Here is a 25196-nt window from a genome sequence, read left to right on the forward strand (position 1 = left end):
GATTGAACCCGCGACCTTACGCTCTCCGGGGGACGCTTTAACCACTACACCACGGAGGCGGTCTTTTAGTCAGCAAACCAAAGACCATTCATATGCTGTATGATTAAACTTTAGAATTGAATATCAAAGCAATTACTAACCATGGAAAATTGGACATCAACATGGAAATTTTGTTTGAAAAAACAAACAAATTCAAGGTAACATGAACTTTGTGCGAGGCATGTCCCTTAGACCGCTGCTATTGTGACAAGGTGGCTAAAAATGGCCATTGAAGAGCAGAAAAACTGTTTCTAAGGAAGGCGCGTTTAAATTCCTTAATGATTTGATCGAAAATCAGTATTCTCCCCGTAGTCTCTGTTCGTCTTACCCCTAAAGCTGTGGTTATTGTGATACTGACGTTCCCTCCATGTGTCCAGTTTGTCTTACCCCTAAAGCTGTGATTATTGTGATACTGATGTTCCCTCCATGTGTCCAGTTCGTCTTACCCCTAAAGCTGTGATTATTGTGATACTGACGTTCCCTCCATGTGTCCAGTTCGTCCAACCTGGGTCAGTTCAGCCGGGATGTCAAGATGGTGGCTGCCTTGCAGGAGGAGAACAATGATAAACTGCTGGATGCGGCACGATGCCTCGCTGGCGCCTTCTCCGACCTCCTCAATGCTGCCACACCTGCTAATGTAGAGGTAAACATACCTAGGATATACTACTTCACACTTTTCTCCATAAATAAGCTCATTGGGGGGGGGGGGGGGGCTGACTTGGTTATGATTATGTTATCCAAAATCATCCATAAAACCCATGAAGATCCGGGATAGAATTGATCTTCAGCAACCCTTTTTTTGTCATAAGAGGCGACTAACAGGATCGGGTGGTCAGACTCGCTGACTTGGTTGACACATGTCGTCTGTTCCCAATTGTGTAGATCGATGCTCATGCAGTTGATCACTGGATTGTCTGGTCCAGACTAAATTATTTACAGACCGGCGCCATATAGCTGGAATATTGCTGCATAAAACAAGAAACAACCAACCACCCAATGTGGGGACCCATTTCTTGTGTCCCCCCCCACCATGATATTGCTGAAATATTTCTAAAAGCGGTGTAATAGAAAACTCACTCACTCACTCACTCAATGTTGGGATTCTGGGACTGGTGCACCTGGATTGTTGTGTGAGACTGTAGAGGACTGGACGTGAAGCGTATTTAGACCCACTGATTTGTCGTCTTCTTCCGATACTTTTAGAACAGCATTTAACACCTGGCATAACAATATTGGTCCTAAACAATCTTTGTCATAAATGGCGACTTACAGGATCTGGTGGTTTATGCATGTTGTTATTTTTGCATTGCGCTGATCGATGGTCCACACTTGATATCGATGAGCTATGACAGAGTGTTATTACACAATACACAAAGAGGCAGATCTTTGCCCACTTTGCAACTATGATAATGATGATGTATGGATGATGATGATGATGATGATGATGATGATGTATGGATGATGATGATGATGATGATGATGATGATGATGATGTGTGTTGCAGCCACGTCAGAACCTGCTGGCAGCAGCCAGTAAGATCGGAGAGGCCAGCCAAGAGGTCATGGATGAGGTCGGCGAGACCACCGAGGACCTGGACAGAGTCTTCCAGGTCAGTACACCCCGGACATCCCGGACACCCCTGACTGCCTGGACACCCTGGACACCCCTGACTGCCCAGACACCCCTGACTGCCTGGACACCCTGGACACCCCTGACTGCCTGGACACCCCTGACTGCCTGGACACCCCAGACACCCCTGACTGCCTGGACACCGCAGACACCCTGGACACCCAGGACACCCCATACTGCCTGGACACCCCAGACGCCCTGACTGTCTGGACACCCCAGACACCCTGAACACCCCTGACTGCCTGGACACCCCAGACACCCTGGACTCCCCTGACTTCCTGGACACCCCTGACTGACTGGACACACGGACACCCCAGACACCCGACTGCCTAGACACCCGACTGCCTGCCTGGACACCTGACTGCCTGCCTGGACACCCCAGACACCCCTGACTGCCTGGACACCCCGGACACCCCTAACTGCCTGGACACCCCAGACACCCCTGACTGTCTGGACACCCCAGACACCCTGGACTCCCCTGACTTCCTGGACACCCCGGACTGCCTGGACACCCTGGACACCCCTGACAGCCCATACTGCCTGGACACCCCAGACACCCTGACTGTCTGGACACCCCAGACACCCCGAACACCCCTGACTGCCTGGACACCCCAGACACCCTGGACTCCCCTGACTTCCTGGACAGCCCTGACTGACTGGACACACGGACACCCCAGACACCCGACTGCCTGGACACCCGACTGCCTGCCTGGACACCTGACTGCCTGCATGGACACCCCAGACACCCCTGACTGCCTTGACACCCCGGACACCCCTAACTGCCTGGACACCCCAGACACCCCTGTCTGGACACCCCAGACACCCTGGACTCCCCTGACTTCCTGGACACCCCAAACTGCCTTGACACCCTGGACACCCCTGACAGCTTGGACTGTCCTGTCCTGTCCTCATTATCATTTAAACCGTGCTTGTCGATTAATGTCATTATTATGGTATGGATTGATTTTGGAAACATCAAAATATAAGATTTTTATTTTAACAGTATTTTTTTCTAATGAATGTTTGTCAGTTGAAGGCATTGATGTCGAAGAGCATTTAGAAGTCCACATCCATAACCTTCTCGCCTTTATATCTCGTGCATTGTATAAGATCATTTGTGTTTGTGATAGAAGTTTACGTTTGTTCTATGATGTTACTGTTAATTTCTGTTGAAAACTGTCTGTCTGTGTTGTTGTAGGACACGCTGTTGTCGTTGGCCAAGGCTGTTGCTAACGCTACAGCAGCTCTGGTGCTGAAGGCCAAGAACGTAGCCTCCAAGACGGAGGACCAGGGTCTGCAGAACAGGGTCATCAGCTCCGCCACGCAGTGCGCCCTCGCAACGTCCCAACTGGTAGCCTGCACCAAGGTACACTTCTCAACTGTCTTCTTTAGTTAAACAGCACTCTGCTGTCTTCTCAGATCAGACAGCGACTCTCCGGGTTCGGGTCCGTGTTAGAATCAACCTTCAGTAACCCATGCGCTCGTTGACTTGGTTGACACATGTCATCGGTTCCCAATTGCACAGATCGATACTCATGCTATTGAACACTGATTGTCTGGTCCAGACTCGATTATTTCCAGACCGCTGCCATATAGCTGGAATATTGCTGAGTTGCGGCGTAAAACTAAACTCACTCACTCATTCAGGTCAGACAGCACTCAAATCTCATCTCACATCAGGCATCACATCATGGAACCAACTCTGTGGTCTTACATACATGATCTGCCCAGTGTGTGAAGGTTGCTGGCTCAATCCCTAGCTGCGTAAGTCCAACAGTTGGTCAAAGATGGTACTTGCTGCTAAGGGCCAAAAACAAAACAAGTAAGATGTGTCTGAGTTGTCTGGTATGTTAGTGTGGTATCACAATAACATTGGAGTCAGGGCTGCCCATTTCAAGCAAACAGAGACAGAAACACACTCACACAATAACACACTCAGTGCTGTATAATAATAATAATAATAATGACGAGGATGCTAACTCCCATTTCTGCTCACCTCAGGTTGTGGCGCCCACCATCGGGAACCCTGCCTGCCAGGAACAACTGATCGAGGCTGCCAAGCTCGTCGCCAAGTCCGTGGAGGGCATAGTGGAGGCTGCGCAGTCTGCGTGTAAGGACGACCACCTGCTGCAGGATCTCGGCGGCGCTGCCACGGCCGTCACCAAGGCCCTCAACGACCTCCTGCAACATATCAAGAAGGCTGCTGTGCCTGTCAGGGTTAGTACATGACTCCGAGAAGCAGTCCTCGTGAAGATTCTGAAGTAGAATTTGTCATCATTAGATAACGAATTTGTGTCTGGTTGTGTGTGGTTCTGTGCCCAGGTCACAAATCAGTTGTAGTCAAGCTTCGTTGGTCGGAGTGCCCTCTAATGGGTAACCGTGTTTGGTAGCTTGACTCCTGAGTTTCAAGGACTTCAGTCCTGCCCCACAACGAAGCACATGTGAAACATGTGGTCTCACCTTTGGCAATTGAGTTTGTTCAAAATTGCCTCTGTCACCCATCAGTGAATGGGTACCCGATGGGAAAAGTTATATGACTGTTAACCTTCTACGGCATCATAGGCAGCTTGGGTTATCCAGGGTAATATTGTGATTGCTCTTTGAGCATGTACAAGTGTGTGGAAACAGGTGCTTTAATAATAGCCATTGTTATTATCATATTCAGCAATCTGTGATCATTGGAAGAAGTGACATAATGTTTTAGGTGGAGTCACTATTGTGTCCAGTTTGTGTTTATTGACGTACATGATACCAATCACTGGATAGTCTGGTTCACACTTTATTATTTACTGCTGTCATTTACCTGGATTATGGTTGAGAAAGAAGGGAAAAATATACTTGAATTTTTTACCCTCATGACATGATATGATGAAACTGACAGCTTGGAGAACTATTCAAAATTCAAATGTGCCAAATGTCAGTGTGTTCAATCATCTTTGTTAGCTCCTGGATGCCATTGCATAAAGCAATCGTAGTGCTACATCTGTCTTAAGTCTATGTTAGAGTATGAGACTTGCAATCATCTTAACACTTAGTTTGCTCTTTGCAAGTGGGCCCTGTGCTCACATGAATACAAAATGTTATCAGTGCTGATGGGTGCTCAGTGTTAATGCCATCTGCCCAGTTTTTGTGTACCAGTGTTTGTTATCATTATGATGATAATAATGATAGTAATAATGATCCCCTGTTGTGTTGCAGGCCAGTGAGCAGCATGAGGAGGCCGTGGACCAGATCATCACCGTCACAGACAACCTGTTCAGCAGTGTGGGCGACGCCCACGAGATGGTCAAACAGGCCAGACACCTGGCACAGGTGAGTCAGGATCATCTCAGTGCTTGTCTGGGTTTTGTCCCTGCCCTGTGATGTATAACTGCTCTGTAATACCACCACAGCCCTGTGTTTTATTACAGACATGTGTTTTATCCTTGCCCTGTATTTAATCATGGCTCTGTTTTATCCCACTCCTGGCCCAGGTGAGTCAGAATCATCTCAGTGCTCGTCTTGGATAAGTATCAGCACCTCACATGGATTATCAAAGTTGGAGCCTCATCTGTTTGTGACTCTGTGTTGATGGTTGACTGTTGTTTTTCTCTGAAACCCTGTGGTCCAGACTGGACTATGTTGTCATTGATTTCTGTTGACTGTGGCGTTTAGCAACATAGAACATGATCTGTCTGATTAGATAGATCTGCAGAATGACCTGTCCTGATTCTGATTTTTACCCTGCCTTATTTTATCCCGACCCTGGGTTTTGTCCCTGCCTTGTGATGTATAACTGCTCTGTAATACCACAGCCCTGTGTTTTATCCTTGCCCTGTGTTTTATCCAGGCTCTGTTTTATCCCACTCCTGTGTTTTATTAACACAGTATGTTTTATCCCAGCCCCTGGTTTTATCCAAACCCCTGTGTTTTATCCAGGCCCTGTTTTATCCCAGTTTTATTAACACAGTATGTTTTATCCCAGCCCGTGTTTTATCCCAACCCCTGTGTTATCCCACCGCTGTGTTTTATCCCACCCCTGTGTTCTATCCCAGCCCTGTGTTCTCTTCCTCTGTTAAACCCTCTGTTAAACCCTATCCCAGCCTTGTGTTCTTGTGTTACAGGCGACGTCCCAGCTGGTGAGTGCCATCAGGAACCAGGCGGAGACCAACACAGACTCTGATGTACAGAAGCGTCTCCTAGCAGCAGCCAAACAACTGGCCGATGCTACAGCCAAACTGGTGGAAGCCGCCAAGGTGAGCAACCTCAGTCGGCCCAGGGATCACGACAATAGAAGGGTCAACTCACATCGGTTTTCATGGAACTGATAGGCATATGGCTAAAATCGGTCCAAATCTAAACTGTCAAAAATCATTTGGGGCCACAGTTATTGTCATTGTCTTTGTTGGAGGTGACATTCAGATCAAGGAATTTTGACGCAATGGCTGGATTTATGGCTAAATGAACAATTTGTACTGTTTCATTATACATTTGTATATATTTCATTTTGCGTAAACAGAATCCAGTATGTAAGATTTCCAGATATCTGGATAATATAGATTTCATGGAGGAGCACTTTGACCTGATATAGCTGGTATCGTGTTTATGACTGAGTTAGACATTCACTCTGTGTTCTCCACTGTCAGGGCTGTGCCTCCAACCCCATGGAGTAGTACTGATATAGGAGACATTCACTCTGTGATCTCCAATGGAGGAGCTGATAGCTGGTTTATGACTGAGTTAGACATTCACTCTGTGTTCTCCATGAGGGCTGTGCCTCCAACCCCATAGACATTCACTCTGTTAGACGTTCACTCTGTGTTCTCCACTGTCAGGGCTGTGCCTCCAACCCCAACGACTCAGACCAACAACAGATTCTCCGGTCTGCGGCGGAGGAGTTGCGGTCGGCCACCAATGCCGCTGCCAGCAACCAGTTGAAGAGGAAGCTGATCAACAGGCTGGAGGTAGGGGATGATGTTAGCTTGAGTACAGACAGGTTTCTGTAATATCAGCTGTGCTAACTCTGGGTGTAACGTAGAGTGTATTGAACTTTCAGAATCCTTTATCATAGGATAAGTAATCTCTCCTTAAGTGACATTTTTTCTCGCATAAGAGGCCAGTTTTTTTAATTGGCTAAGTAGTTCAATGTGATGATATTAAATCTGAATTTAGCTTCAGAAGAAATGTTAATTTGTCAAAAATGACCTTTCCCACGTTTCCTGCCCCAGATACCATGTTGAGATTGTTAGATGTAGTGTTCATCATGTTACGTTCCAGAACGCCGCCAACCATGCAGCCGCTGCCGCCACTCAGCTCATCAACTCCTCCTCCCTCGCCAACAAGACGAACCGTAACGCCACCACGGAGGCTCAACTGAGACAACAGTGTGAGGTGGGTTGACCTGCCTGCTGTACTCTTGTGTAGTATCTACAAGCTTAATGATCCCAGATGACCTGGGTTAGAATTGGGCTTCAGCAACCCATGCTTGTCTTAAGAGGCGACTAATGGGATCAGATGGTCAGGCTCGCTGACTTGGTTGACACATGTCATCGTATCAAATTGTGTAGATCGATGCTCATGCTGTTGATCACTGGATTGCCTGGTCCAGACTCGATTATTTACAGACTGCCGCCATATAGCTGTAATATTGCTGGGTGCAGCATTAGACAAAAACCAAAAAGACAATACCTGCTCAATGGGCAATTTTACATCAAAGTCTGTCTCATTTTATTTCTTAGCCTGACATGGATGGCCCTGTCATCCAGTAAGCTGTGCAGAGTTATGTCCCTTACAGGGGCCAGAAACTTATGATCATGCATTGGAATTGGTTATTTTATGCTTATCAACACCTTACCCATACAGAGTTATGTCCCTTACCCATTTCGGTTTCATCAAGATGGTTGTGATCAGTGTGGTGCAAGGCAGTATTAGACAAGAGAATATATCCAATATACCTCAACTGAATGTTATAATGTATATGTTTGATGGATTAGCCTATTAACAAGAGACAACTTCTGACTTTCCATACAATATCTTTTCAGGAGTGGGTGTACTGGGTGGGACTGTATGTGTTATTGGCTGTGAGTGAGGACTTGTTTGGGTGTACTGGGATGGGGCTCCAAATTAACAATGTAGGTGTAGTTGAAGTGCCTGCAGTCATGGAGCTGTTACCGTGTGTGTTGTAGGCTGTGAATGAGGAGATCCCACCGCTGGTTCACGCTATCCGGGCCTCACAACGGAGTCAGGACAGCGCCACCGCGCAGCTGTCCCTCATCAACGCCAGCCAGGACTTCATCCAGGTACGCCATGCATCCTACAAACTGACTTACACAGGCCACACACGCAGTAAACATGCCTACACAGGCTTGTCTCACACATTGACTCACACATTGTCTCACACATTGATTCACACATTGACTCACATATTGTCTCACACATGTGACACACACGTTACACATGACTATGCACACTTGTCTTTCATCAACGCTAGCCAGGAATTCATATACGTATGTCATGCATCCTACACATTGACTTACACATGTCAGACAAACCCATTTCACACATGACTACACAGACTCGTCTCACACATTGACACACATCACACAACTCTCACATGTCACACACATAATTATACATGTGACACTCAGACATCTCACACATGTCACACACATAATTATATCTAACATCACACATGTCATAGATTGACTCACATCTACATGTCACACTCAAGACATCTCACACATACACACCACACATACACGCCACGCACATACACGCCAAGCACACACACGCCCGCACACACACGCCACGCACATACACGCCACGCACACATTTAAGCTGCATCAAAGCTGTTTGAAACATAATTATATATAATGTATTGCCTTGTAGCCGGCCAGCAGGATGGTGGCTGCCGCCAATGCCGCTGCTCCAACAGTGACGGACCAGGCTGCCGTCCTCAACCTCCACAACAGCGTCAAAGCCATGACATCAGCATTGGCAGAACTCAGGACAGCCTCATCCAAGGTTAGTATCCCAGGGTATTGACTGACGGCTGTCAGAGTTCCTGACTTCGTAGACTGAATTTTGTTATTGCCACAGTGTAACTATAGGGCATAATGGGTAACCCAAAATGTGGAGTGAGACTAACTCACTCTCATTGATAAGTATTTGACCGAGCTCCTACTTTTCATCAAGTCAAGAATTCACTTATTGTCCCATCACTGTGTATTGAGGGGCAGTGGGGTAGCATAGTGGTTAAAGCCTTTGCTCGACTTATGAGCCAGGTTTGATTCCCTTAATGGGTGCAATGGGATTCCCTTAATGGGTACCCCGTCCTGCCGTGATATTGGTGGAATATTGCTAAACGTGGTGTAAAACTAAACTAACTCTTTCCTTGAATACACAATCCAAAATATAACTTTTATGTTACATTTAACTACTTTCTAAATGGCATTGTGTTATCATAACTTTTGGCCATGGGAGCCATGCCAATTTACACTTATCAGAGGGGTACACAAAGTCAGCAGTCTAGACTACCAGTTGTCCGACTTCCATTTTTGTGGAAGTCGTGGTGGTTGAGTGGGTTAGGCGGCTGACTTTGGCTGCTGGCGATAAGGTGCCTTACTCTGAGGGTGTGGGTTCAAATCCCGGATGGGACTCAACCCACCAAAGTACTAGAATCTGTACTCTACTGAGAAAATGTAATCTCAAACATAACATATATTCCATTTCACTCACTCATCAGTATTTGACCAGCTCTTATTTTTCACCAAGTCAAGACTTTATTCCCATGTGACCCTGTCCCTGTGTTGTGTAGGCCCAGGAGGCGTGTGGTACACTGGAGGTGGAGTCAGCCCTGGACCAGGTGCATGGCCTCAACTACCAGCTGGACGAGATCAAGAGGGCCACAAACGAAGGACGCCTTGTACCCCTGCCTGGAGAGACGGTACGTCATCACTACCACTGTATGACCACAGCGTCATACCTTGATACAAAGTCTTTATCAGTTGATATTTCTTGTAGTCAAAATCATGGCTCATAATTTTTCCTTCTCCTGACTCATGCTATGTTGCTTATCTCCCTTCTCCTTCCAACGATTAAGTGGAAACTTGAATCCCTTGATTATGTTCTGTGATTGTCTCCTCGTGTGTGTATCATTTGATAATGTTTAGTGATGGTCTCCTCGTGTGTGTATCATTTGATAATGTTTAGTGATTGTCTCCCTACAGGCTCAGTCAGCTGCTCTCCAGCTGGGAACGACATCCAAGACGGTCGGCTCCTCCATGGCCCAACTTCTCACAGCAGCAGCTCAGGTCAGTTATCTCCCCCTGTTATTGGTTGCCTCCTTTGGAAGGTGCCTGACCTTCAAACTACAGATTTGCTTCATCTATCGATGAATGTGATGGTAGAGTGAATGTGGGTATTCAAGTTTTCTGACGTGGTAGTCAAACACAGGGTATGATTGGTTGGAATATATTCCTTCACAAGCCACAGATGAGTATTGCTCACTGTCGCACTGTGAAGATCAGGGTTAGAATTGGTCTTCAGCAACTCATGCTTGTTGTAAAAGGTGACTAACGGGATCTGGCTTGCTGACTTGTGTCATCGTACCCCAATTGTGTAGATCGGTGCTCATGCTGTTGATCATTGTCTTGTCTGGTCCAGACTCTGTTATTTACAGCCCGCCAACAAATAGCTGTAATACTACTGACTAATACAACAGACCAACCAGGAAATACAAGCAGTACAAGCACAAGTGGGAATCAATTGATGTCTGTTTTTATTGTCCAGGGTAATGAAGACTATGTGGGTATTGCCGCTCGCGACACTGCCAACGCGTTGCGGGTGCTGACATCAGCAGTTCGAGGCGTTGCGGCCACGACGACGGACCGGCAGGTGCAGCACGCCATCATTGAGTGTGCCCAGGACATCATGGACAAGTCCGTCCTGCTTCTGGAGGAAGCCAAGAGAGTGATGCGGGATCCGAGCAACCCTGAGAACATACAGAGGCTCAACCAGGTATGTGTAGACAGTAGACAGTAGACAGAGGCTCAACCAGGTATGTGTAGACAGTAGACAGTAGACAGAGGCTCAACCAGGTAGGTGTAGACAGTAGACAGAGGCTCAACCAGGTACGTGTAGACAGTAGACAGAGGCTCAACCAGGTACGTGTAGACAGTAGACAGAGGCTCAACCAGGTACATGTAGACAGTAGACAGTAGACAGAGGCTAAACCAGGTACGTGTAGACAGTAGACAGTAGACAGAGGCTAAACCAGGTATGTGTAGACAGTAGACAGAGGCTCAACCAGGTACGTGTAGACAGTAGACAGAGGCTCAACCAGGTAGTGTAGACAGTAGACAGTAGACAGAGGCTCAACCAGGTACGTGTAGACAGTAGACAGAGGCTCAACCAGATACGTGTAGACAGTAGACAGAGGCTCAACCAGGTATGTGTAGACAGTAGACAGAGGCTCAACCAGGTATGTGTAGACAGTAGACAGAGGCTCAACCAGGTACGTGTAGACAGTAGACAGAGGCTCAACCAGGTATGTGTAGACAGTAGACAGTAGACAGGCTCAACCAGGTACGTGTAGACAGTAGACAGAGGCTCAACCAGGTATGTGTAGACAGTAGACAGTAGACAGAGGCTCAACCAGGTACGTGTAGACAGTAGACAGAGGCTCAACCAGGTATGTGTAGACAGTAGACAGAGGCTCAACCAGGTATGTGTAGACAGTAGACAGAGGCTCAACCAGGTACGTGTAGACAGTAGACAGAGGCTCAACCAGGTATGTGTAGACAGTAGACAGTAGACAGAGGCTCAACCAGGTACGTGTAGACAGTAGACAGAGGCTCAACCAGGTATGTGTAGACAGTAGACAGAGGCTCAACCAGGTATGTGTAGACAGTAGACAGAGGCTCAACCAGGTACGTGTAGACAGTAGACAGAGGCTCAACCAGGTATGTGTAGACAGTAGACAGAGGCTCAACCAGGTACGTGTAGACAGTAGACAGTAGACAGAGGCTCAACCAGGTATGTGTAGACAGTAGACAGTAGACAGAGGCTCAACCAGGTACGTGTAGACAGTAGACAGAGGCTCAACCAGGTATGTGTAGACAGTAGACAGAGGCTCAACCAGGTACGTGTAGACAGTAGACAGAGGCTCAACCAGGTATGTGTAGACAGTAGACAGAGGCTCAACCAGGTACGTGTAGACAGTAGACAGAGGCTCAACCAGGTATGTGTAGACAGTAGACAGAGGCTCAACCAGGTACGTGTAGACAGTAGACAGAGGCTCAACCTGGTATGTGTAGACAGTAGACAGAGGCTCAACCAGGTACGTGTAGACAGTAGACAGAGGCTCAACCAGGTACCTGTAGACAGTAGACAGTAGACAGAGGCTCAACCAGGTACGTGTAGACAGTAGACAGTAGACAGAGGCTCAACCAGGTACGTGTAGACAGTAGACAGAGGCTCAACCAGGTACGTGTAGACAGTAGACAGAGGCTCAACCAGATACGTGTAGACAGTGGACAGTAGACAGAGGCTCAACCAGGTATGTGTAGACAGTAGACAGAGGCTCAACCAGGTACATGTAGACAGTAGACAGAGGCTGAACCTGAACCAGGAACATGTAGACAGTAGACAGATGCCAAACCTGATGTGTATAGACAGTAGACAGTGGCTGAACAAGGTCATGTAGACGGGATGGTAGACTGATTCTGAAGTAGGTATGTCTAGACAGTAGACCATGGCTCAGCCAGATCCTGTAGACAAGAAACAGACTAGATTTATTTTTCAGTTTCACTTGTCTGCATACACAGCTACAGAGTTGCTGTACCTGTCACTAGTCCTGTCTTAACTCTACTTGCCTCTGACCGGCGGACCAACGTTAATATCAAACCCTACCATGGCCCATATTTACTACAGTGTTGTAAACAAGCATATTCCGTCCAGCCGTGTAACTTTGGTGTTTTGCTCCCCAGGTGTCTAAGAGTGTATCTAATGCTCTCAACAACTGCGTGAACTGCCTTCCTGGTCAGAGAGATGTGGATGCCGCGTTGAGACACATCACCGCCTCCAGCCAGACTCTCTCCTCCCCCAAGGTTCGTCCCAGATCCTACAGTGATAACGTGCTCTTTCTACACATCTACAATCATATTCACTGATGCTGTTTACCTAAGATAAAACAGTATATTTCCCTTACATGTTCTGAATTGAATTTTGCTTAAAAAACTCCATTCCATCTACTTACTAATTCATCTGCCGTCAGATAGATGTGGCACTGGTGAGTGCTGTGGTAGGCAGCAAAGACAGAAAGAATGTCATCCCTTTAAATATGTTTTGTTCAGTCATTTAGAATGGCTCTTCAGTAACCCTTGCTTGACATAAGAGGCGACTAACGGGATCGGGTGGTCAGGCTCACTGACTTGGTTGACACATGTCATCGGTTCGCAATTGCATAGATCGATGCTTGTGATGTTGATAACCAGATTTGATTATTTACAGACCGCCGCCATATCGCTGGAAATTGCTGAGTGTGGCGAACAAACGAAACTAACCTAAACTATTGTATTGACAATGCCTCTATTGATGCAGTTCCCCAATACTGGCAAGTCGTACCAGGACGTCCAGATCGACATGAACAACGCCGCGGTGGGCTTGAACCAGGCGGCCAGCAACATCGTGACGTCATCCCGCGGCACTCCCCAGCAGCTGGCAATGTCTTCCTCCCAGTACGGACACTCCTACCAGGAGTTTGTGGACACTGGACTCACCATGGCCGGACTCTCCAAGGACGTGGAGACACAGAACCAGATCGTGGGCGGACTGAAGAGCGTGTCCATGGTCTCCAGTAAGCTGCTGCTGGCGGCCAAGTCGGTGTCTGCCGACCCTAATGCCCCCAACGCCAAGAACCTGCTGGCTCAGGCGGCAAGGTAAGGTGTTACTGGCTTCGGTCATCCCATTGAGAAACTCCACGTGGATACAATGTGTGAAGCCCATTTCTGGTGTCTCCCGTGATATTGCTGGAATATTACCAAAAGCGACGTAAAACCATACTCACTCACTCACCCATTTAGAAACAATGTATCTACTTGTGAAAGGCATCCTTAGCATAGGCACAGGGCACTGAGCACAGGCAGCTTCCATCGATCATCAGAGGCAACAAAGGGGAATATGTGCAAAACTTGGTTGATTCCCATCATTGTGCGTGTCATTGTGGTGTTCATAACATCGACCACTGGGTTAACTTGTTACAAGTCCTCCCAGCTGTCAACAGCAACTATACTTCCTTTCAAAAGTTTAGACTCACTAGTGTAAATGCAGCAACTTACTTCTGTTCTAAACTACATTTTGCAAAATATTCCATACTGTTTAAAATTACTGTTTACACATGAACTGATGTATTGTAAACAAATTCATAACGTTGAAAAGATTATTGTCAGGAGTTCAATAAATGATAAAAATCAGTTCAAATTGGCAAATTCTTAAATTCTTAACAAAACTTTACACCAAAACACATCTGTTCAAATGCACGATATTTACACATGCTTTTCAGCAATTTGATGCATGATCCTCGTGCAATTCATCTGCATAAGGTTTGCAGTTGGTTCCCCGAAGTTAGTGGAGAAATCGATCTTCAATGTAACCATATACATAACATATAGTGAGTGTTTTAAGTGATTCTAAACTTTTGAAAGGAAGTGTGAGATGCGTGATAAAACTTGGTTCATTGCCACTGTGGTGTTCACATCGTCAACAACTCTGTGTATTTGTTGCAAGCTGTCGGATATAATGAATATAAAGCAACATCAAATGTAATCGCCTAACTGTTTCGAACCCTGTGTGTGATCTCACAACTTCCTCTGCAGGGCGGTGACAGAGAGCATCAACCACCTCATCAACATCTGCACCGTCTCCGCACCCGGTCAGAAGGAGTGTGACAGCGCACTGCGGCAGATAGAGATGATGCACAATCTCCTTGACAATGCCAATGAGCCAATCAGTGATGCCCCATATTTCGAGTGCCTTGATGGAGTTATGGACAAATCAAAGGTGAGCTTCTCAACATATCATCAGGAGGTTGTCAAGAAGTTCACAGAAATCAAATCTTCCTTTCACTCGTAATTCCGTATGTTAGTACGTGTGTCAATCTTTGCCTCACACCACACAACAGCCGCCAGCCTTTATATATACTGACACAGATTCTCGAACTTTCCAGCATGGCTGTATCATTAACCACTTAGATCTTTCTCAAACATGTTGAACATGTTGAACATACGACATGACGGTCAAGGGAGGTAATTCTGGAGCGCTATCATAAAGGCGTGCCGCTAAAATACTGTTGCCATTGAACGTATATGACTCAAAATGTGACCCAAAACCAACACTCAAAACTTTAAACATTGTGCCTCATAATTATTATCACCTAACCAATGTTATTACAAATTACAAAAAACACACTCTCGTAACAATATATTTAAAAATACCAAAAGCAGAATTCTGAGGGATTTTTGTGAAGCAATGAGAAAATGTGTCAAATCCTATTTCTTATTGTTTGTCCCATATCAGTCATTGGATCTTCTGGCCCAAACTTGTTTGTTTACGGCAGCTGTCATTCAGGTAGAATACTTGAGCGCAGTGTTAAGCAAAGATACTAGATACGTAGCATGATCTGGTCAGTCCCTACATGAGATAGGACGGTTGTGTTTAGGATCACCCTGTCATGTGTCTGTGTTTGTTTACGGCAGCTGTCATTTAGGTAGAATACTTGAGTGCAGTGTTAACAAACATACTATATACGTAGCATGATCTGGTCAGTCCCTACATGAGATAGGACGGTTGTGTTTAGGATCACCCTGCCATGTGTCTGTGTTTGTGACGCTTTATGTTGTGCGCCATCACTCATCTCATCATGCATGATACGTCCCTATAGACAGATGATGTCCACACATCTGTTGGTAAAGGTTCAAATTGTTCTTCAGCCACCCCCAGACCCTTGAAGATCCGGGTTGGAGTTGGTCTTCACCGACCAATGTTTGTTATAAGAGGCGAATATCGAGATCGGGTGGTCAAGTTGACACATGTCGTATCCCAAAGGTCGATGCTCATGCTGTTGATCACTGAAAGATCTGGTGAAGATCTGATTGTTTACAGACAGCTGCCATATTTCTGGACTATTGCTGAGTGCAAGGTTAAACAACAAACAATAAATAACCAACCCATGCTTGTAAGAGGTGACAACGGGTTTGGGCTTGCATGTCATCGTAATGGTACCCCAAGTGCATGGATGGACACTCATAATGTCAATCACTGGATTGTCTTGTCCAGACTTGATAGTTTTCGACTCTCCATCACATAGCTGTGATGCTCAGGTGACATTAAAAACAAATGAACAAAAAAACTACAAGGCAGTTAATGTTGAATGGAATCACTTGGCTGATTAGCTAAGCCTTCCTGTTACATGGGTACAATGTGTGAAGCCCATTTTTGGTGTCCCCTGCCATGATATTGCTGGAATATTGCTAACAGCGGCGTAAAACCAAACTCACTCACTCCTGTGACATGACTGCAAGATTTGAATCCTATTATGGATTATTGTCACCGTGCTGATCCAGCATTCACGAATGTGCATCATGCTTACTGCCTGTCAAATAACCAGATAATACCCTGTCCAATAACACAATAACGAAGTAATGTAGCTGGAATATTGCTGACTTCAGTACAAACTAACAACATCCCACTCTCCACCACCATCATTACATATCTGTGAATCTGTGATTGTTTCATCATCAGCCAACAGGCGGCCATCTTGAGGTAAGAGTTTATTGTCCATGGCTGTCCTAGATTACACCGTCTCCTTCATGTAGTCCTCCTCATTTCATCTTAATCCTGGTGTCAATGTTTTGTGTCATATTTTTTGTACTTTTTATCATGTTTTATTCATTACAATTTTTCATCATTGTTGTGTCAGTGTTGAAATTCCAAGGAGGGTTATATACCTAGCCTTGTTTCACTCATTCTAATCAGTAATGGTAGGTTTAAACATAGACTGCTTTTATAACTCACAGTTCTACTGTCAACAGCCTGCTGTTAGTTTTCCACGAGCCTGTCTAACGTTCTTGCTAAGATCCACATCAGGACTGGTTTTCGGCAACCCATGCTTGTCATAAGAGGCGACTGATGGGATCGGACTCTGAAGTTCTTAGACTTACATTCTCCTAATTTACCACAAACCTGTCTAACGTTCTTGTGAAGATCTAGGTTAGAAATGGTCTTCAGCTACCCATGCTTGTCAAAAGTGGCGACTAATGAGATCGGCCGTGAGGTTCCTCTACTTAGATGCTCATGAAGTCTGTCAAGGATTGTCTGGTCAAGATTTAAATGTTTACAGACTGTTGTGACGCAGCTAAAATATTGTTGAGTGCAGCATTCGACAGCAAGCAAAGCTAACAGTGCGACTTTACTAGTAGCGCAAAACACAACTCAAGTCGAGAATTTGAATTAACAACAGCTTGAAATGATATGATTTTCAGGCAAGTAGATGCTAAGGTTTCTTGGACAGACTAACAATGATATTAGATTCCTGGAGATTCCAGAGTAGAAAAGTCAGTAGGCTTTTAGAAGACTCTTACAAGACGAGGATCAGGTGGTTAAGTGGGAGATCCAGCTCTCGGACATCTTCCGACAAGCTGTTGCTCGCACCGTCAATCACTGGTTCCTTGGATTATTTACACTATGTATAACTGGAGTTAATTTCATTTACATCTCTCAATTTACTTTTTATTTTCAATTTACTTTAACAGATTTAAGAGAAGCTAACAGTTTGAGTATACTAGATTTATTCGATAATATTTTACTTCAGTGAACCCTAAAGCTTAAACTTTCATCATTACAGCTCTGACAAGGACCAAAGACCAGTAAATTTGATTTCCATCCTCTGTTTAACTATTCTCTTCAAATTAATGTAACAGGAGACGCTAACAGTTAATGAGTATACAGCAGTTGTTTGACTCTACTTTAGTCTATTTAACCCTCAAGCTTTAACTTTCAGCCTTACAGGTATGACAAGAACCCAATACTTCCATGTTTAAGGGGGCGGTGGGGTAGCCTAGTGGTTAAAGCGTTGGCTCGTCATGCCGAAGAACCGGGTTCGAATCCCCACGTTGGTATTTGACCAGATGGTGGCCACATGAATACGTGCAAACATCTTGTTGCGGGTATAGCAACGTGCAGTGAACATGGACAAAGTACCGTGACTATGTGTCCCAGTCCACCCAGCTGTGAATGGGTACCTCGTTAGGATGAGAAAGCCACAATAACTTGGTGCGCCTAGTGGCTGCAAGAGTTGTATACTCCCCAGGGAGTTGAGATTGATAATGCGATGTGCCGTTTAGATTGACATCCAATGATCGAGGGAAAAAATACCAGCGCCTTGAGCATGCACTAATGCGTGGATATGTGCGCTATATAAATATCCTATAATAATAATAATAAATAATAATAATGGGTACAATGTGTGAAGCCCATTTCTGGTGTTCCCCGCCGTGATGTTGCTGGAATATTGCTAAAAGCGGCGTAAAACCAAAACTCAGTCAGTCAGTCCATGTTTAAGTTCAAACAGTGTAGAGTGTGATATGTCATCAAGCCTGGTCATTACCGTTTTCCATTCAGAACTGCCTGTTCACATTCATGATAGATAAGCTGTTCCCAATACTATGCATTCAAAAAAATTGTGACGCCCGTGTTGATTGGCTGAGTCGCAAGTTGACTAATAAGGGTGCATCTTTCATTGTATCAGAGTTAAGCATCTGATTTGTCTACGTGTCCACGCATCTGTATGTCTGTATGTCTTTGCTGGTCTGTCTGTATGTTGGTGATCTGTAGCTGGTCTATAGTTGATCTATAGTCGTCAGTAGCTGATGTCTACCTCTATGTTTCAGAGTCTGGGAGAAGCCATGACAGGAATCTCGCAGCACGCAAAGAAAGGAGAAATCGATGAGTTCTGTGACTCGGTGCGGAATTTCGCTAACTCAGTGTGTGGTTTGACAGAAGCCTCTGGACAGGTACGTTATAACATTTATACCACATTATATACCAATGTCCCTGTACATTTACTTATTCCCTGTTAAAAGAAGACTTCTTATGTGAACCATATGTACGTTGTATCAATATCAAGAAAGTAAGACTAGCCTTATCACAGTTTCGTTCCGTTTTTTTATGATTTAAGTTGTTATAAGGGAAAATTTCATAAGAAATCTACTGTGTGCAGATACTGTAAAATGAATGTCCTGGAAGATGAATACCATGTTCTGCTAATTTGTCATTATTATAGAAACATTAGAAGCAAATATATACCCAGTTACGTTACGAAACAACCGTCAAAACATAAATTCATCCAACTGTTGTCAACTTCTAATCGTATATTGATTGAAAATATTGCTTTGTTCATATACCATGCGATATTGAAGAGAAACCCACTCTGCTTTTGAACTTTGTATATACCTGTACTATGGGCCTGTGGCCTTCAGTTCTGAATAAAGATTATATACATTATATACCATGGCAATGTTTGGTGGTGGGAAACCAATCAGTTATTGTGTTGTTATGTTATTGTATCAGATCACTTGATGGTTTAGGACAAGAACTAATGGAGATTGTCATTAATCAAGTTTGATAATATTTTAGAAGAATGCATTGACTATGTCATGATGCTGTCTGGGTACATGATATAAATGCATGTTAAGATATAATTATGTCTGTGACTTTCTGGTTAGAATTATTGCCCAGCAACGCATGCTAGACCAAAGAGACAGAAATGGTTAGTCATAGTGACTTCTTGAACCCGTGAAGATCCGGGTTAGAATTGGTCTTCAGCTACCCATGCTTGTCATGGAGGCCACTTACGGGATTGGGTGGTCAGAATCACTGACTTGGTTGACATGTCATCATATTCCAATGGATGCTCATGCTGTTGATCACTAGATTGTCTGGTCCACTCGATTATTTACAGGCCACCGGCATATAGCTGGAATATTGCTGAGTGTGGCATTAAACAACCAACAAAAAAAAACCACTCATTTCTTCAATGCGTGACAGTGTATTCTGGTGTGATGCTCACTATATCGACCACTGGTTTGTATGGCCTTATGGCTGGAATACTGCTGTGTTAAACAAACATTCTGTGTGTTTGTGTGTTTGTGTGTCTGTGTGTTTGTGTTTGTCTGATTACTACATACAGGTATGTATGTGTTACAGGCTGCCTACCTGGTAGGCATCGCTGACCCTGCCTCAGAGCCCGGCCGGCCCGGCGTTGTTGACCAGTCCCAATTCTCCCGGGCCAACCAGGCCATTCAGATGGCCTGTCAGAACCTCACCAACCCTGCCAGCTCGCAACAGCAGGTAGGTGGCGCTGTGCTGTGCTATAATTGTAAATCACTGCTCTGGACTCGAAGCTCCATGCAGGGGTACCTCTTATAAATCATCAAGAAAAATTTCTTTATTTTTAGAATGGAATTTCATTTGAATGAGATATCATTTTTCATAATCATGGGTGTTTGTAATAGAAGTTCAAAAACAAACAAAGTATGAAACAACAGTAATACGTGCATTAATTTCCAGTAATTGTTCTATGTAAATTGTCTGTCGTGACACTAATCACACCAAATTATCGAGGGAGATAGACTGAACATGGTGGCTTTACATATGCAGGGATTTATCTAGACTGTTGCAATTATCAGTAAAACCTGTTTTGAAGTGATTATTTTTTTTCCATTTTATGCTGTTGTTTAAATAACTGATGTTATGGCTCTACTGATATAATCATTATTACACGGGTATCAAGACTAATTCATGTATCCCTATTGTGTAGATCTATACTCATGCTGTTGATCACTGGATTGTCTCGTCTAGACTCGATTATTTTAAGACTGCTGCCATATAGCTGGAACATTGCTGAGGGCGGCATTAAACACCAAACAAACATAAAAATGCCTAAACTTTAAGTAAACGATTGTAATAATTAAGAAATTAATTAAGTTTAAGATAAAACATCATTTTTCGGTGATTATTGGTCCGATTTATTTGTGATTCTGAAGTTGTAATGTTTTTTCTGTAGTAAGCATGAGGCTTGTCTTGGGTAGTCATGTTCTGCCTTGCCTTGTTCATCCTCAACACCTCTAACATCAACATCAACACCTCTAACATCAACATCAACACTTCTACAACATGTTAAAGCAGAACATCCCCTGAGTGAGCTCGTCATCAGTGGTGGTGAACAACGACTGTTTTACTGGGAACATGTCTGTTGGTTATCAGTGCCACATCTGCAAAATGGAATGTAGACAAGCTGCGTTTGTGTAAATTTGCAAAATCCTGTTACGGTACATGCAGTATTGTCACAATTGCTCGTTTTCTTTGCAAAAAATATCACTGAAATGTTACAGCCTAAGCAATATAAATAACGTGATTGTTATTTGATTTGTTATTTGATTCCATTATGTTGGACAAAAAAGTATTCTTGAATGAGTGAATAAGTATGAAGTGAAGAATTGGTTGGTTATTGTGGAAGAAATAAACCTGTTTTGTGTCATTCATCGGAAACGTTAATGACTAAGTTGCCTTGTTTACACTGCCACAATCCGCAGTTCTGCTAGGACATAACTTTTATATGAACACAGTTTATAGTTATTGGTAAGAGAGGAAAATATATTTTAGAATATATTTTACAATTTAATATTTTTATACAGGAATGGCAATCCGCGGATCTGCTAGGACATAATTTTGATATGAGTTTTCAGTTAATAGTTATTGGTAAGAGAGTTAATATATTTTAGATTATATTTTACATTTTAATATTTTTATGCAGGAATGGCAATCCACGGATCTGCGGATTTCCGACAATTTTCTTTCAAATTGATAAATTCAAACCCCTTAGTTGATGATACAATGTTAAGTTTTCAGCTGAAAATAGCTGTTACCATCCATGTTTATAAGTAAGGAGAAATATTTGATGAAAATTTGGCCTTCAGTTCATGGGTTGATATTCCCAATGTGACGAGCCCCTCGGGGATGTTCTGGGTGTGTAGATGATTCGGATATGCCCGACTACAGCATGTCTGTTGTATGCTCTATAAACTGCTAGAGGAGACTAACACTCGCAATACTCCTACACGTTACAAGTAACAATTAATATCATGATATACAATTAAAAATAGGTAATTTATTTGTTATTTGTTACATTATAATTGTTAAAAATTAAAATCCAATGCTAAATAATTGTCTGTATTGATGTGTAAGTTGTGTAATTTTTAATAATTTGTATATTCAAAAAAAAATTAAGAATGAAATTTTATTTTGAGCAAGTTACTAAGTAACAGTATGCATAGTCATTGAAACAATAGTCTTTTTTAATAATTTGTCTATTTTAAAAAAAATTAGAATTAATTTTTATTTTGAGCAAGTTTTTAAGTGGCAGTATGCATAGTGTTAATGCTTAATCAGTGGCAGGTAGTTTTAAGAGGAAACCTGCTATCTTGTAACGAAACTGCATGGTGTGAACTTTCCACTTTGACCTTTGACCTAGGTGAATGTTCAAGCGCAGGTATGTGTTATAGACCTATACTTACCACCTGTGTTAATCTGTATAATTGACATAACCTCAATAATATAATAACTGTTTTCATTGGTCGAGCGGGTCAACTCAGATGTTAAGTCAGTGCTGATTGGTTCAGATTTTTTCTAAATATATTTGAGAATTATTTGCAGTATTTTCCGATTTGAACCAATGAGGACTGTGGTCTCTTGAGTCGACTCAGCCAATGAGACTGCTCGTTATACGTTTGTTTAACAGTAACCTGGTAACTTTTTGTTTTGTGAAGTACTACGAGTCATGGGCTGTAAGATCAATGGTAAGCTGGCATCCATTTTGCCCGACACATCATGTCCGCCGAGGTCATCGACCATCAATCGCTTCTGTCAGTTCCGCCCACAGTCTTCAGTTGTTTCTTGTCTTATGCATGCTTACACAAGGCTGGTCCGGCCACCACACAACATTGGAGATAGAAACCACACTAAGTGTAGTCTGCAGGGAAAGTTCAGGGACGCCATTTTCCAGAAATAGCATTGTCTGTGATAGTGGTGTTCCAAATAATTGAAATAATCGAAGATTGGTCGCATTGACCAAACAACCAAGCAGTCGATCACATTTTCTCATAATCGAACACCAATGATTTTGGAACTACTGTTTAGTGTTTGAAACACTTGACGATGGAACATATCTTAGAAGTTGTCGGAGTCTGAAAATGTGTTTAATTCTTAGAATACTCACTTCACTTCATCATCATATACACTGGATGTGAAATTCACAAATGTATAAATAGAACAAAAAACAACAGCAGAGAACCACAAGTTGCTTTTTCTTTATACTTTATACTTTATAGGAAAATCTGAAAAATGATGCTAACCAATTTTTTTCAATGATTGCTCGTTGGTAATTAACCAATCATCAATTGTGAGATTTCAACCAATTACCAACACAAGTCTGTGATGTAGAGATCGCGCTGTAATCGACTAAGGAAGGACTACACTTGGTGTAAATAGCTTGGTCTGTAATGGTAGATCTGTGGTGTAGAGACCAGACTGAAATCTGCAGTGGAAGTTTAGCGATTTAATTTGATAGCTTCAGAAGCGCGCAGTCAGAGGTTTGTTCCTAAATGTAGCATTGTAAAATTTTTACAAGTGATACACAAAAGGTAAGAATTTATGTGTGTACCTCAAAAATATAATGTCGGTAGTTTTGAAATTAATGCAAGAATTATCAAAATGGTACAAATACAAGTAATCTGAGTACCCCCATTGTACAAGGGATCCAGTGTGTATTGTGATGGTTAGTAGACAAATACTTACTTCAGGCTACTCTCTAGCATCCCGCCTGGCCAGACCCATGAAGTTAGAATTGATCTTCAGTAACTCATGCTTATCGTAAGAGGTGACTTAACGTGATCGAATGGTCAGGCTTGCTGACTTGGTTGACACATGTCATTGTATCCCAATTGCGTAGATCTATGCTCATGCTGTTGATCACTGGATTGTCTGGTCCAGACTCGATTATTTACAGACCGCTGCTTTATAGCTGGAATATTGCTGAGTGTGGCGTAAATCTAAACTCACTCACTCACTCACGCCGGGCCAGCCTGCGGACATCGTGACGTACTGCGTGCCACATAGTAATCACCCTCGGTTGATTACTCGTGCATATTGTGCACAACTTTTTTTTAATTTTAGATGTGCATTATCCTAATGTCGTCTCAGTTGCTGTTTAAGTTCGTAGGTCGTGTACGATATAAAGGCTTTTCATAAACACTGGTTTTATAATTGCTAATATTTTGTATCTGTTATCTGTACATATGTATACTGTATACACACCCTAGCTGTATTATGTTGTCTTCTATCACCTGAGGCCTTCTGTGACTATTGTAAATGTTAGCAGTTTTCCAGTAGCTAGTATCTCCCAGTAGTCGTTTAATACATTATAAGTTGTTACTTTTTTAAATATGGTGAAAAATGGTACTCTGTGTAACCTGACTAAAATCTACTGATCTTAAATTTTTATAGCTTTTTCTTCAAACAATTGTTGAATAATGTTAGATAATCGCAGGCCATATTTCAACGATCTCGTAACTATGACATTTTAGGCTTTAATCTCTTTAGCAGCTGTAGAGGTACAGCATCTTTTTGAAATGTGCCGCTGGTTATTAGCAATGAGGGAGCCCTTAAACATATGTTAAGTTTTTGTGTATTTACTTCATCAATAGCTGTGTTTGTTTGTTTTTGCTTTTCGTTAGGAAGGGGAGATAATCTGGGTTATATTGAAAATCTTTTAACTCAACTCTTATTATTTAAAAGACTACTAATACTGTTGTATGTCATTAATTTGCTGTTTTTCTTTCGGAGATAAACTCTATAATGGGAGTAACCTTGATTTTATAACTTCACGTGTGATCATTGTCAATATTGACAATCAAATGATCAATGTCGTGTGGCCATAGATAGCAGAATAAGGGGAGGTAACTCCTGTACAGCTCGATATCATGCACCTGAAGTGTGTTAATGCATTTTTATATCAATGATACACATGAATTAACATACATGTTGTGGAAATCATTATTTGCAGTGTTACTCAAACTCAGTAATGCTGTATTGCCAGACATTATTGAGAATATGCAGATGTCCAAAGTAATGTCTCTGCCTTGAAGAATGTACTCTCAGTAATGTCCTGACAGTAATCTCATCAAAACAGAAGAAAGTGGACAAATAATGTATTCCCAGTAATGCACTCAAGTCGGACTAATGTGGACAAATAATGTATTCCCAGTAATGCACTCAAGTCAGACTAATGTAGACAAATAATGTATTCCCAGTAATGCACTCAAGTCAGACTAATGTAGACAAATAATTTATTCCCATATTCCCAGTAATGCACTCAAGTCAGACTAATGTAGATCAATAATGTCGGTTAATAGCATTACAGATGTCTACTAGTATAT

The 25196-nt window shown here is 43.2% G+C and overlaps 1 protein-coding gene across 1 annotated transcript in view; it reads left to right on the plus strand.

Annotated features, from left to right (window-relative positions):
* The window catches only part of LOC124254104 (talin-1-like), a 126268-nt gene that overhangs the window by 60210 nt on the left and 40862 nt on the right, over positions 1-25196 (plus strand). The window contains 20 exon segments of the mRNA XM_046687980.1: positions 535-682; positions 1544-1648; positions 2867-3034; positions 3670-3885; positions 4867-4980; positions 5772-5903; positions 6483-6611; positions 6925-7038; positions 7833-7946; positions 8536-8670; positions 9464-9592; positions 9876-9959; positions 10438-10665; positions 12636-12755; positions 13249-13586; positions 14523-14706; positions 16447-16467; positions 18594-18716; positions 19909-20052; positions 22530-22559. Of these exon segments, the coding sequence (XP_046543936.1) occupies positions 535-682; positions 1544-1648; positions 2867-3034; positions 3670-3885; positions 4867-4980; positions 5772-5903; positions 6483-6611; positions 6925-7038; positions 7833-7946; positions 8536-8670; positions 9464-9592; positions 9876-9959; positions 10438-10665; positions 12636-12755; positions 13249-13586; positions 14523-14706; positions 16447-16467; positions 18594-18716; positions 19909-20052; positions 22530-22559 (2776 nt within the window).

Source organism: Haliotis rubra, unplaced genomic scaffold, assembly GCF_003918875.1.
Source record: "Haliotis rubra isolate DU_JTF1 unplaced genomic scaffold, ASM391887v1 Scf1149, whole genome shotgun sequence".
NCBI lineage: Eukaryota > Metazoa > Mollusca > Gastropoda > Lepetellida > Haliotidae > Haliotis > Haliotis rubra.